This window comes from Drosophila ficusphila, unplaced genomic scaffold (assembly GCF_018152265.1).
Source record: "Drosophila ficusphila isolate 14025-0441.05 unplaced genomic scaffold, ASM1815226v1 contig_106, whole genome shotgun sequence".
Lineage (NCBI taxonomy): Eukaryota > Metazoa > Arthropoda > Insecta > Diptera > Drosophilidae > Drosophila > Drosophila ficusphila.
Window position 1 is genome coordinate 3018016 of NW_025063993.1, and position 13103 is coordinate 3031118.

Below are 13103 nucleotides of genomic sequence, written 5' to 3' on the forward strand. Positions count from 1 at the left end.
GTGCTAGCTGATTTGTTAATTGCCTCGCTAATTCATTACTTTGCTTACTATTGTTTTGGCCATTGAGCTCCATTGAAAATCGAGCACATTTTTATTAAACCAACTCCGTTACAATTAGATTCCCTTGGAAATAATTAATTGTAGCAGAACCAAATGCTTTTTGTAAGTTCGCTAGCGTTTCGATAGTTTTGGACTGTGGTTTAAAAGAAGGGCGAGACTGGGCTAAGAATTTGTGTCTTAATTACCCAATCAATATTTTGATCGAGAACGCGAACTTTTAGAGGCTAACAATTTTGCGTAATATGGAAATGAGGAAATGATTTAGCTCAAAAACTAAGACCCCAAGGTTACTGCAACACTAACATTACATTTACATTAGGATAAGAAATTTTGAGTTAAAAAAGTTACATTATGAATTAAGACAATACCATTTCATGCTCTGGTGTGTGGGAAACGTCTTTCGGTGTATACAAATACTAAAAATGTAAAGGTTCTTAATAAAAATACACATTTTCCAACTAAACTTGCATTTATTGAAAACACAGGGTAAACTTCAAGAGGGTTTACCTATAATAAAGTAAGTTATTTTAAAATCACTTTTAAGTTATAAATTCTTAAGCCTTTTTCATGTTATCTAATAATCATACAAATGTAGCAAACTATGTAAAGTTTCAAAATGAATCGATTGTCCAAGCCCAAAACTAATTTCTATTATACACGTTTTCAGCCTTTAACCTGTTAATTATAAATATTTAGAAAACATTAACGGCTCTTTAGCGAGTTAACACCAATTCGGAAGCATTGGGTGCCCCGCGGCAGACCCCCTGTGAAGAAATACCGACCAATTGGACTGTCCGCCCAGCTTGGCCCTCTCTCCCCCCACCCATCGTCCGCCGTCTCAAGGTCATTCGCGGTGAAGTCGGCGATGAAGAGGGGCACACTCAAGAAACGCAGCGAGGCGAGGCGGCTATTGCTAAGTAATTTGAAAGCGGGCCACACTTGCTGGTTGATTTCTAAGCAACAAAAACGGCGAATATAGCAACAACCATCGTTGCGTTTTTTTTCGAGTTGGGCGATGTTCACGCCCCGTTTATTGATGTGGGCTGTAGCTGCCTGAGCTAAGTGTTGTGAGCCACACTTCATTTGCCAATCGCCAGAGCGAGTTTTTGAACGCGAATGAGGAAAAATGAAAATTTGCCCAAAAATTCGAAGCATTTTTCGTACCTATTTTTTGGGGCTCTTACTTTTTCTAGCCTATTTAGCCTCGAGGGTAAAATTTAATTTTTCGATCCACAGAATGCGCAGAAGTATAAAAGCGTTGGGCTTTGTCTACCAATTATTACAGTTTGAATTGCGATTTAGGCCAAGCAAGTCGATTAGAAACCAACGGAAATGCCTCTGAAACTAACTATCCTCTGCTGTGCTCTTCTGGGCGTGGCTGCCGCCACTTATATTCCTCACGGAGGATACGATCATGGACACGGCGTGGGATACAGCATCCAGACACACCACGAGGCTCCCAAGAAGTGGCAGGACCACCACCAGGAACACCAGGCGCACTCCTGGGCTCCCAGCCAGGACCACCACCACCAGCAGTGGGCGCCAGTGGCCTCCCACGACAGCCACCACCAGTGGAGCCACCACGAGGAGCCCAAGCACCACCCCAAGTACGAGTTCGACTACGGGGTGAAGGACACCAAGACCGGGGACATCAAGCAGCAGTGGGAGACCCGCGATGGCGACAAGGTCAAGGGGGGCTACACCATGAAGGAGGCCGACGGACGCACCAGGATCGTCGAGTACACCTCCGACGCCCACAGCGGATTCCAGGCAACCGTCAAGCATGTCGGACACGCCGATCACTACGAGCACGGACATGGACATGGACACGGACAGGAGTACGGACACGGACATGGTCATGCCACCAGCTACGCGGAAGTGAAGCAGGAGATCGGCGGCAAGTGGTGGTAAAGGAGCTGACCCGACTGATTGTACAACCGATTCGGACTATCTAATTTATTTTAAATAGAATAGACCAAAATTCGAACTATTGCTATAGGTGAATAAAGCGAAGCAAAGGCATAAAATGCGATTAAATATGGAATTGAAAAGTTTATTATTTATAAAATGGTTGAATATAAAATAAATAATTATGGTTTTAAGATACGTTTTAGGCATGGGTGATTCTATAACTTATTTAAACAAAGAGTCTCAAAAATGTGCACCCGTGGAACCAATGTTCAAGAACGATCAGAATGAAAGGCAAAATAAAATGTCAACTTATTATGGAATTTTAAATTTTTTCCCAATTTGCTTTAAGGTATTCAGTCCGATATTATTTAAATAACTTGAGTTGAATGACACTTTAAACGTTTTTTAATAAATGTTTGCAGTTGAAAAAAATATACATTTTTGTTTTTGTAATTATTAACTATTGTTGTTCCTAAGTTCTCTACCTGCTCTGTCTCTAATATTTGCGCATATTAAAAAAAGTTTTCTTTAATAGTTAACATTCTAAAAAGGTTTTTATTTATACACTTTGGTTTTTTTTAGTCAAAAATTTGTTGAACAGTATGTTAAAGTATCCCGTAAAATAAACAAGGAAGTTAATTGAAAGTTATGAGCCATTTCCGAGAAGCAATTCGTAGAAAACCTCGAGAATTGTGGAAATACAATTCATGGCTTTTGCATCACAATAATGCCCCTGCTCACACATCTTTGCATGTAAGAGGTTTTTTAGCCAAAAAAAAAAAAAAAGGACACTATAATCGGGTGTCCCCAGGCCAGATGTATGGAGGCTTAATTGGCATAGGTAAGTTCAGTAGGTGCCTACCTTGGCTAAGGTGTCAACATTTGCTTACGTTCCAGGATTGGCTAAGGTGGGTGCATTTTTATGGGTTCTTTAATTGGCTAAGGTAGCTGAATTGTTTTAAGGTTTGGGTACTGGATATAGAGGCGAACTCGCCCAAAAGGTACTGGGCGTAAAAGTGGGTGTGGCGAAAAACAAAACGTGATTGCCTGCGCATTCACGCATTGAATCTCAATATATATTCTAAAGTTTTCTAACCTTAAAGGCTGTGACGCTAAAGAACTTCGCGGTGTTTGGACAGACAGAAATAGATTGACTAGTATATTGTTCCTGATCCAGAATATATATACTTAATAGGGTTGTATGTACTTGCTCCCTCCTGGAAGATTCTTATCAAAAAATTCAATATACAATTTTAATCTATATGTAACGGATATAATCAGCAGCAAAAGGAGCTTTTTAAAATAAATTTAAAAAAAAAAATGTTAATTACAGAGTAAAAATCTCACAAGAGAGCAACCTATAATTTCGAAGAACGATATTTCAACTATCTCCTTGGCTTGACAATTTTAACTTTTTCGTTCATTATACCCTTGCAGAGCAAAGGGTATTATAACTTCAGTCAGAAGTTTGCATCGCAGTGAAGGAGACACCTCAGACCCAATAAAGTATTAATATTCTTGATCAGCATCACGATCAGAATCGATATACGTTTTTTCGTCTGTACGTCTGTACGTCTGTCCGTCTGCCTGTCCGATCCTTCCCATGGCAGCAATATGATAGAGTTATCCGATTTTGATAAAATTTTATCCGAAATTCAATAGTGGTTAGAAAACGCCATCTAGAAGAAATCAAGTCGATCTGATCAAAAACAACGGTCTGAGAATTTTTTATTTCATTCTTTCGTATGGGAACTATCCGATGTAGTCGGCTGATCCGCTCCGTTCCGACTTATGTACATATATTCTGCGTGCAACAACTACACAACTTTTGGGAAAGTTTCACCAATATAGCTTTAAAACTGACAATAGTTTACATAGACATAGACAGACGGACAGACATATAGACGTATTTCGATTCTAATCGTAATGCTGATTAAGAATATGTGTATGTATTTTATGGGGTCTGAGGTGTCTCCTTCACTGCGTTGCAAACTGACTGAAATTTTAATACCCTTTGCTCTGCAAGGTTATAAAAAGTGTGCTGGTTTTGCGGATAAGAAGCTTATAATCGCTTGCAGTTAACATAAAACCTTAGCCTATTAAGATCTGGCTTAGTCTTTGAAAAACACCATATACACAAAATCTTGACTGTAAAATTAAAAACAATAATTATCATTTAATTATTTTTTCCTGGCCATATACTTCCTGCAATAGAAAAAAGATTTTAATAAAACTTTAGTGATTTTGCTTAAAAACTTAGGGACTAGAGACAGAAAAATAGACGTTCGTGTCTAAATCGACTTAGATAAATATGCTAATTAGGCAAATATTAACTTAATGGGGTCGAAAGGGTATCTTCCATTGCTCTGGAAACTTATGGCTTAAGCTTATGTTTAAATAACTTTCACATCCTTAAGGATTGAGAATTTTTCAGAAGCATGCGTATTAGCATGTATAATAAAAAGACTCAAACCAAACTAAATTTCCCAATAAGTCTTTTGGCTAATAATAAACCTTTCTACTTAAGACACAAAAAAATGTTGATCCTGGTAAGACTTTGTTCATTTAATTTATTAGTGATATGCGTACTGTTTTCTTTATAGTAGTTTTTTCTACACAGGTTTTATTTTAATTAGCATGGCACACAAATATTGTTTTATAAACGAATATGAAAAAATAAAATATCTACAAAATTCAAAGCATTTTCGTATCTTTTTCATCGGCTTTTTCTTTTTACTAGCTAATTAACCTTGAAATCTGTAGAATGGGCTAAGGTATAAAAGCGTGGGGCTCTGTCTACCAATTATCACAGTTCGAATTGCGATTTAGGCCAAGCAAGTCGATTAGAAACCAACGGAAATGGCTCAGAAACTTATCCTCTGCTGCACTCTTCTGGGCGTGGCTGCCGCCCATTATGTTCCCCACGGTGGATACGATCACGGACACGGCGTGGGATACAGCGTCCAGACACACCACGAGGCTCCCAAGAAGTGGCAGGACCACCACCAGGAGCATCAGGCGCACTCCTGGGCTCCCAGCCAGGACCATCACCACCAGCAGTGGACACCAGTGGCCTCCCACCACCAGTGGAGCCACCACGAGGAGCCCAAGCACCACCCCAAGTACGAGTTCGACTACGGGGTGAAGGACACCAAGACCGGGGACATCAAGCAGCAGTGGGAGACCCGCGATGGCGACAAGGTCAAGGGCGGGTACACCATGAAGGAGGCCGACGGACGCACCAGGATCGTCGAGTACACCGCCGACGCCCACAGCGGATTCCAGGCAACCGTCAAGCATGTCGGACACGCCGATCACTACGAGCACAGCCACGGACACGGACACGGACAGGAGTACGGACATGGACATGGTCATGGTCATGCCACCAGCTACGCGGATGTGAAGGCGGACACCAGCAACAAGTGGGAGGACAAAAGCAGCAAGTGGTGGTAAAGAGGCGACCCGACCAACTGTACAACCGATTCGAGCTATGTAAATTATTGTAAATAGAACCAAAATTCGAACTATTTTAGTAGGTAAATAAAGCGAAGCAAAGAGCAGAAAATGCGAACATGAAAACAAATGAGTTTGTTATTTGTTCATAAATGTAAGGCTTTGAGCGCGAATCAAAATCGCCATAGAACGTTGAGGGAATCATTCGTATATAATAAAACAATTTTATCTTTTTGGAGTTGGAGAGTTGGATTGGAAAATTGTATGCCAATTTTTCACCTTTTACAATTTTGTTATTGTTAATATTATTAATAATAATACTACAATGATAGTATTATTGCTATACCACGTAGTTTTCATAAAAATAAGAAAATAATGGAACAACAAAAACTCTTAGAAAGAAAACCTATTTTTATTTTTAGGATAATTAATAAAATAATAACTAAAGTGTGTTATAATTCTGCAATATATGATTATGGGCAAAATTGAATAAGTTGAGATACATCAAAACTTTACTTGGTAATGAACTAACACGTTTTTCTGTTTAATTGAACGAAATTGAACCCTTGTCAAGTAGAAAGTCGCCCGACTTTTATGATCTACTTTAGAAATAAATAATGTGTATATTTTGTTTGAAGTGCAATTAGTTTCAACAATTTAAAACGACAAAATTTTACGGGCTTGCGAGGAGATTTAAACTCCCCACAAATTGAAAAGCAAGGGAGAAGCGTCTATAAACAGCGGAGGGGCCGAAAATGCCGGAGAAACCATTTAGGCCAAATTACAACAGTTCGCCTTGGAACGGGGAACAGGGGAGAGATAAGGCCGTCGATCCAAGCCATATACTCTTGCCAGGCAAGGGAGAAGAACTTGATTGGTAAATTGGTAAATGCGATCAAAGAGAGTGAATAACAATGAAGTCAAACCAAAAGCCAGGTGACAAGAGGATACAGATTACTAAAAGTTTAAATTTAAGACAATGTTAGGAATGTGCGTGATTACATGTATGAAAAAGGATACAAAGGTACAATCGATCCTATATATCTTATAGCTACCAAAAGAACAATCAAAACACATATAGAACATTTATTGAACAAATGTAAAGCTTCGTCGAATATTATGTTGAATGATTAACGAATACAATTTAACGATTAAAAGTCAAAAAAATGTTTTAAGGCAGGTTCTCACCTTGTGGGGCAAAAAAATGGCAATTTAAAAAAAAAATGTTTTGAGAAAACGGTTAAAGATAAAAAGATGAAATTTTCAACTTTATTTGAAAACATATTTATTTTGCGAAAAAAAATTTCGAAATGTAAAAATCAAAAAAGGGGCGGGAGGGGGCGTTCCTCAGTGGCGGCATGTCGGCGAAAAGGTGTCCCGCTTACGAAAGTGATTCAGCCAAAACGGGTAATCGGAAACACAAAAACCGAAAAGATTCTTAAAGTGTACAGTATTGTGCATAAAATGAACTAGGATCAGAAAAAAATTAAAATTGCAAAAGTTAATAGCTTTAGAAAAAAATTACGATATTCGACCTTTATTTCTCACTAATTATTTTCTCAAATAAACCTTTTTCAATATTTTTGGATAATCCTAGTTCATCAGTTAAAGGAAACAATTAGGAACATATAAAAAAAATTTGATGACGATTGGTTAACCCCAACGCCTTCAATTACTTCCGTAAGGTCCGAAAACGTGGTTCCGAGATAAACGCGTTTAAAGTTTTAATGTTTAAATATTTAAATTTTGATGTTTAAATAACTGATGTAATAGTTAAGGATTGGAAATGTTTCAGAACCATGCCAAACTAACCGAACTAAATTTTCCTATGAGCCTTTTGCCTAATAATAAACCTACTTAGGTTTAAAAAATGTTGATCCTGATGAAAACATTGTTCAGATGGTTTATAAGTGATATGCACACCGTTTCATTAATGTTATTTTTTTCTGCGAAGGTTTTATTTCAATTTGCAGGGCACACAAATATTGTTTTATAAACGAATATGAAAAAATAAAAAATCTACAAAAATTCAAAGCATTTTCGTACCTATTTTATGGGCTCTTTCTTTTTCCAGCTAATTAACCTTGAAATCTGTAGAATGGGCTAAGGTATAAAAGCGTGGGGCTCTGTCTACCAATTATCACAGTTCGAATTGCGATTTAGGCCAAGCAAGTCAATTAGAAACCAACGGAAATGGCTCAGAAACTTATCCTCTGCTGCGCTCTTCTGGGCGTGGCTGCCGCCCATTATGTTCCCCACGGTGGATATGATCACGGACACGGCGTGGGATACAGCGTCCAGACACACCACGAGGCTCCCAAGAAGTGGCAGGACCACCACCAGGAGCACCAGGCGCACTCCTGGGCTCCCAGCCAGGACCACCACCACCAGCAGTGGGCGCCAGTGGCCTCCCACGACAGCCACCACCAGTGGAGCCACCACGAGGAGCCCAAGCACCACCCCAAGTACGAGTTCGACTACGGGGTGAAGGACACCAAGACCGGGGACATCAAGCAGCAGTGGGAGACCCGCGATGGCGACAAGGTCAAGGGCGGGTACACCATGAAGGAGGCCGACGGACGCACCAGGATCGTCGAGTACACCTCCGACGCCCACAGCGGATTCCAGGCAACCGTCAAGCATGTCGGACACGCCGATCACTACGAGCGCAGCCACGGACACGGACAGGAGTACGGACATGGACATGGTCATGGTCATGCCACCAGCTACGCGGATGTGAAGCAGGATACGAGCAGCAAGTGGTGGTAAAGAGGCGAACCGACCGACTGTACAACCGATTCGAACTATGTAAATTATTGTAAATAGAATCAAAACTCGAACTATTTAGTTTGTAAATAAAGCGAAGCAAGGGCAGAAAATGCGAAAAAATATGAAACCAAATGAGTTTATTAAGCCACCCAAAACAGAAACTCTAATGATTGAGGTTTTAAAAAAATTTAATAATTATGAATCCTTAATTTAATAATATACTGAATACTGTCGAAATTCGAACTTCTAACAAATTTTACGTGATATGCTTCGTGAGATGCTTCGAAACGCGTTTATTTAGGTACGTATAGAACGACTTGTTATACCCTTGCCGAGCATAGGTTATTATATTTTCAGTCAGAAGTTTGCAACGCCCCATCTGAATCGATATACGTTTGTACGTCTGTCCGTTTGTTAAAGCTATCTTTCTGAAACGTTCCCAAAAGTTGTGTAGTTATTTCACGCAGTATATAAGTAGGAACCGGCCGACTATATCGGATAGCTCCCACATGAGAGAATCAAATTAAAAATTCTCCCGCCGTTGTTTTTGATCAGATTAAAAACAATGACGTTATAATTTTTTTTCCATTAATTATATATATATTTTTTGATCTTTCCTGTGGGAGCTATATGATAGAGTTATCTGATTTTGATAAAATTTAATCCGAAATTCAATAGCAGTTAGAAAATGCCATCTGGAAGAAATCAAGTCGATCCGATCAAAAACAACGGCGCGAGAATTTTTCATTTCATTCTCTCGTATGGGAGCTATCCGATATAGTAAGCCGATCCGCCCCGTTCCGACTTATATCCTGCGTGCAACAACTACACAACTTTTGGTAAAGTTTCAGCAAGATAGCTTTAAAACTGAGAGACTAGTTTAAAGAGAAACGGGCAGACAGACAAACGGACAGACAGACAGACAGACGTACATACGTATTTGGATTCTGATCGTGATGCTGATCAAGAATATATATACTTTATGGGGTCTGAGGTGTCTCCTTCACTGCGTTGCAAACTTCTGACTGAAATTATAATACCCTTTGCTCTGCAAGGGTATAAAAACATCTTTGTGAATAAGATATAAAACGATTTTGAATTAATGATTGAAGTATAAATACATATATAAGAAAAGAAAATGTATATTTTCTTGTTAATTGTTTCTATTGTTTTCCTTGGGATTTTTACACCTGTATCTTTTCTTTATGCAAATAAAATCGTATTTTTTCAGCTATATTTTTTGCTTTCATTGAAAATGTACCGTGTACAGCAGACTTGTTAAAAACATATTTGTTTTGTGTTATTAAGCGATTCGCAAAGCGGTCAGAACGTTGATTTCAGACTAATTTTTTTTTATTTGTTGTCCTAGTGTATACAGCAACTAAAAAAAATAAGTTACTTGAAAGGAAAACCCTAACTAAGTTGGTTTTAAAGCATAAACTCAGAATAAATTGTAATTCTTGAAAATTAAAAAATATGTATTAATTTGAACCAAAATATCGTAATTTTGTGTCGTGTTTGATTTGGAGTTAAAAGCCGGATTCTTCAACGTGGAGAAAAGAGGCTTAGGTTCAAAGCAGGTTTATTTTTTTAATTCGATTTTGTAAATATTTTATTTTTTTTATGGACTCTGATCAATTTATATTACTATGTTGCTGAATTTCAATAATTTGGTCTTAAAAGCTAAAAAGTACGCGCTCCTCTTAGACTTAAAGGATACACATATATTGCTTACTATTGGTAGTATAGGTATAGTTATTAAATCAAGAATGAGTCCATCTAGTTTCGGGGAGCCTAAGCTTATATACCCTTGCGGTCATCAAATATGTCGAAAAAAATACATAAAGGCTTAACCACAATTGTTTTATACAAAAAATTAAGTTTCTATATTTTCGACGATTGCTCATAAGACATATGATATGATATAGTTGTAGTTCGAAATGCAAGAGTCATTATAAAACTCTATATTCCAAAAATGATGCTTGTCTAATGAAAAACAATGGTGTCATGATTTTTTTTCTGTTTATTTCGATAATTTTGTATAGATTATTCGATCTTTCCTATAAAAGCTATATGATAGAGATTTCCGATTTTGATCAAATTTAATTCGAAATTCGATAGTAGTTAACACTTTTTACAAGAAATCAAGTGGATATGATCAAAACCAACGGAGTGATAATTTTTTTCAATCACTACAATTGGAGCTATCCGATATAGGAGCTAGTTTTAAGAGAAACGAACAGACGTACAGACGTATTTCGATTCAGATCGTGATGCTGATCAATAAAATATATATTTTGTGGGTTCTGAGGTGTCTCCTTAACTGCGTTGCAAACTTCTGACTTATATTATAATACTCTCTGCAAGTGTATAAAAACAGTTTAAACGGTTTCTTTTGAAGTATTTTAATATTATAAATCGCAAGACTGGAGACTATATATAAAGTTTACTTTATTGCTGACAATAGTAAACTGTAAGTGTATATAAGCTTCGGATAGCATCCTTTCATACTTTCAAAAAGTTAAGCTATTACTTAAGAAGTTTTTTGGATTTAAAATATTGACATTTGATTTATATTAAATTTAGTTTTAAGAGTCGTTCAAAAGTTAATTCATTTACTATAATATATATATTTTTGTTTATTTCAAGGGCAGCTATATGATATAATCGTCCGATTCCCTCGTAATCTAAGAGTTTTGTTTGCGAAGAAACAGAAACATGGACAAGGGGACAAGAAAATATTTATATCGACGTGATGGGCTACATATGTTGATTCTTTTAAGGTTTTCTTAATTATTTAAGCTTTTAATAAAATGTTGTCCTTCTTAGTTTAACATTGATACGCAAAACTATATTTCCACTTCCTTGACATTAATATTTCCTGTCAAAGTTTAAATTGTTTGCTAAATTTATTTTGCCAGGCGCACTAATATTGTTCTTTATCCGAAAAACGAACACATTTAGAAAAAAATCGAATTAAGCGTACCTTTTTCATCGGCTCTTTCTTTTTTCCAGCTCATTAACCTTGAAATCTGTAGAATGGGCTAGGCTATAAAAGCGTGGGGCTCTGTCTACCAATTATCACAGTTCGAATTGCGAATTAGGCCAAGCAAGTCGATTAGAAACCAACGGAAATGGCTCAGAAACTTATCCTCTGCTGCACTCTTCTGGGCGTGGCTGCCGCCCATTATGTTCCCCACGGTGGATACGATCACGGACACGGCGTGGGATACAGCGTCCAGACACACCACGAGGCTCCCAAGAAGTGGCAGGACCACCACCAGGAACACCAGGCGCACTCCTGGGCTCCCAGCCAGGACCACCACCACCAGCAGTGGGCGCCAGTGGCCTCCCACGACAGCCACCACCAGTGGAGCCACCACGAGGAGCCCAAGCACCACCCCAAGTACGAGTTCGACTACGGGGTGAAGGACACCAAGACCGGGGACATCAAGCAGCAGTGGGAGACCCGCGATGGCGACAAGGTCAAGGGCGGGTACACCATGAAGGAGGCCGACGGACGCACCAGGATCGTCGAGTACACCTCCGACGCCCACAGCGGATTCCAGGCAACCGTCAAGCATGTCGGACACGCCGATCACTACGAGCACAGCCACGGACACGGACACGGACACGATTACGGACATGGACATGGTCATGGTCATGCCACCAGCTACGCGGATGTGAAGCAGGACACCAGCAGCAAGTGGGAGGACAAGGGTAGCAAGTGGTGGTAAAGGTCGCTCCCCCTAGCGACTATACAACCTATGCGGACCACCTTATTTATTGTAAATAGGAAGGACCCAATTTCAAACTTGGCACATAGTTGTTTACTGTCTACTATTTTGTAGACAGAATTTTAACCAAACCCTTTAAATTAAATTAAACAAACCATGAAAAAATCATAAAAAATGTGAAATCTGAGTTTTGAGTTTTATGTCTTAGAAATCTATTTAAAGGAGTCGTCTCTGTGCTAATTTAGTATAAGAAAAAATTTCTAGAAAACTTAGACATATATACTGTTCTTATATCCACTTAGAACGAGTAATGCGATCTATCTAAATAATAAGAAAGACCCACCATCTTTGGATTCCCACGTTTTTTCCGGGTTATAAATGACCTAAAATCATCAAGAGCCTAATAAGTTTTTAAGGAAAGTAACTTTTTTCGAATTCCCAATGTCAAAATATTTTAGTTTAGCCGTAAAATGTAAATGATTTCTTCAGTTCGAATTTAGCGCCAAATTGGACAAGCAGTTTATTAAGTGTACACTGCTTGAAAAAGTGACTGCCAACACGACAAACTTAGAAGTCTAAACTTAACGAAGGCTTAAATCAGTTGGCAACGCGAACGGTGACGAGGGGGTTCGAGACATGGCTAAATGTTGGTATTTTACTTCAAAGTGTATAATGTAAGAATTCCAATTGAAGTAAAATGTACCGTGGCTTAAGCTCATAAATTTACATATTCCTTTCGCTTGTACGAAGGCGCCCCCTATTGGGAACATAGCGAACTGTCAGGAGCACTGCTTTCTTAATCGGTATAGCAGTTTATTCAAATACAGTAAATTCAAATCTTTTGGCGCCTTTGATATGTTTGAAAAGTATTTATACCTAAGTTGGGTTTCTACCTTTAGCCTCCATTGTTAGGATCAAACATCGATAAATCAATCAATTATGAAACGGTTTCATAAGCCCCGACCTTTACAGACTTTATTTACTAGACTTCTAAAGAGGAAAAATCAACTCCAGCGTCACAATCCCGTTTCTTTTGTCTTTCTGGTCAACGTTTTCATGAAAGGTTTTTCAAGGGACGCCAGAGCATCTTGCACTCGTCATATAAATTCATCAATTAAACATTAATTTATGCCGTGAAGCAGAGTTTTGCGGTCACATAAATCTGCGAGTGTT

The 13103-nt window shown here is 38.5% G+C and overlaps 4 protein-coding genes across 4 annotated transcripts; all 4 read left to right on the plus strand.

Moving 5' to 3' along the window:
* Positions 1–1359: 1359 nt before the first annotated feature.
* LOC108088855 (histidine-rich glycoprotein-like) lies at positions 1360–2085 on the plus strand. Its single transcript, XM_017186830.1, has one exon. The coding sequence runs from the start codon at positions 1393–1395 to the stop codon at positions 1969–1971; it is 579 nt and encodes a 192-aa protein (XP_017042319.1). The 5' UTR covers positions 1360–1392; the 3' UTR covers positions 1972–2085.
* Positions 2086–4795: 2710 nt separating this feature from the next.
* Positions 4796–5527, plus strand: LOC108088852 (histidine-rich glycoprotein-like). Its single transcript, XM_017186826.2, has one exon. The coding sequence runs from the start codon at positions 4831–4833 to the stop codon at positions 5422–5424; it is 594 nt and encodes a 197-aa protein (XP_017042315.2). The 5' UTR covers positions 4796–4830; the 3' UTR covers positions 5425–5527.
* A 2060-nt stretch (positions 5528–7587) lies between these two features.
* Positions 7588–8324, plus strand: LOC108088856 (histidine-rich glycoprotein-like). Its single transcript, XM_017186831.1, has one exon. It carries the CDS (start codon positions 7618–7620, stop codon positions 8191–8193), a length of 576 nt encoding a protein of 191 aa, XP_017042320.1. The 5' UTR covers positions 7588–7617; the 3' UTR covers positions 8194–8324.
* Positions 8325–11294: 2970 nt separating this feature from the next.
* Positions 11295–12053, plus strand: LOC108088853 (histidine-rich glycoprotein-like). The gene has a single exon (XM_017186828.2). It carries the CDS (start codon positions 11328–11330, stop codon positions 11928–11930), a length of 603 nt encoding a protein of 200 aa, XP_017042317.1. The 5' UTR covers positions 11295–11327; the 3' UTR covers positions 11931–12053.
* Positions 12054–13103: the final 1050 nt, after the last annotated feature.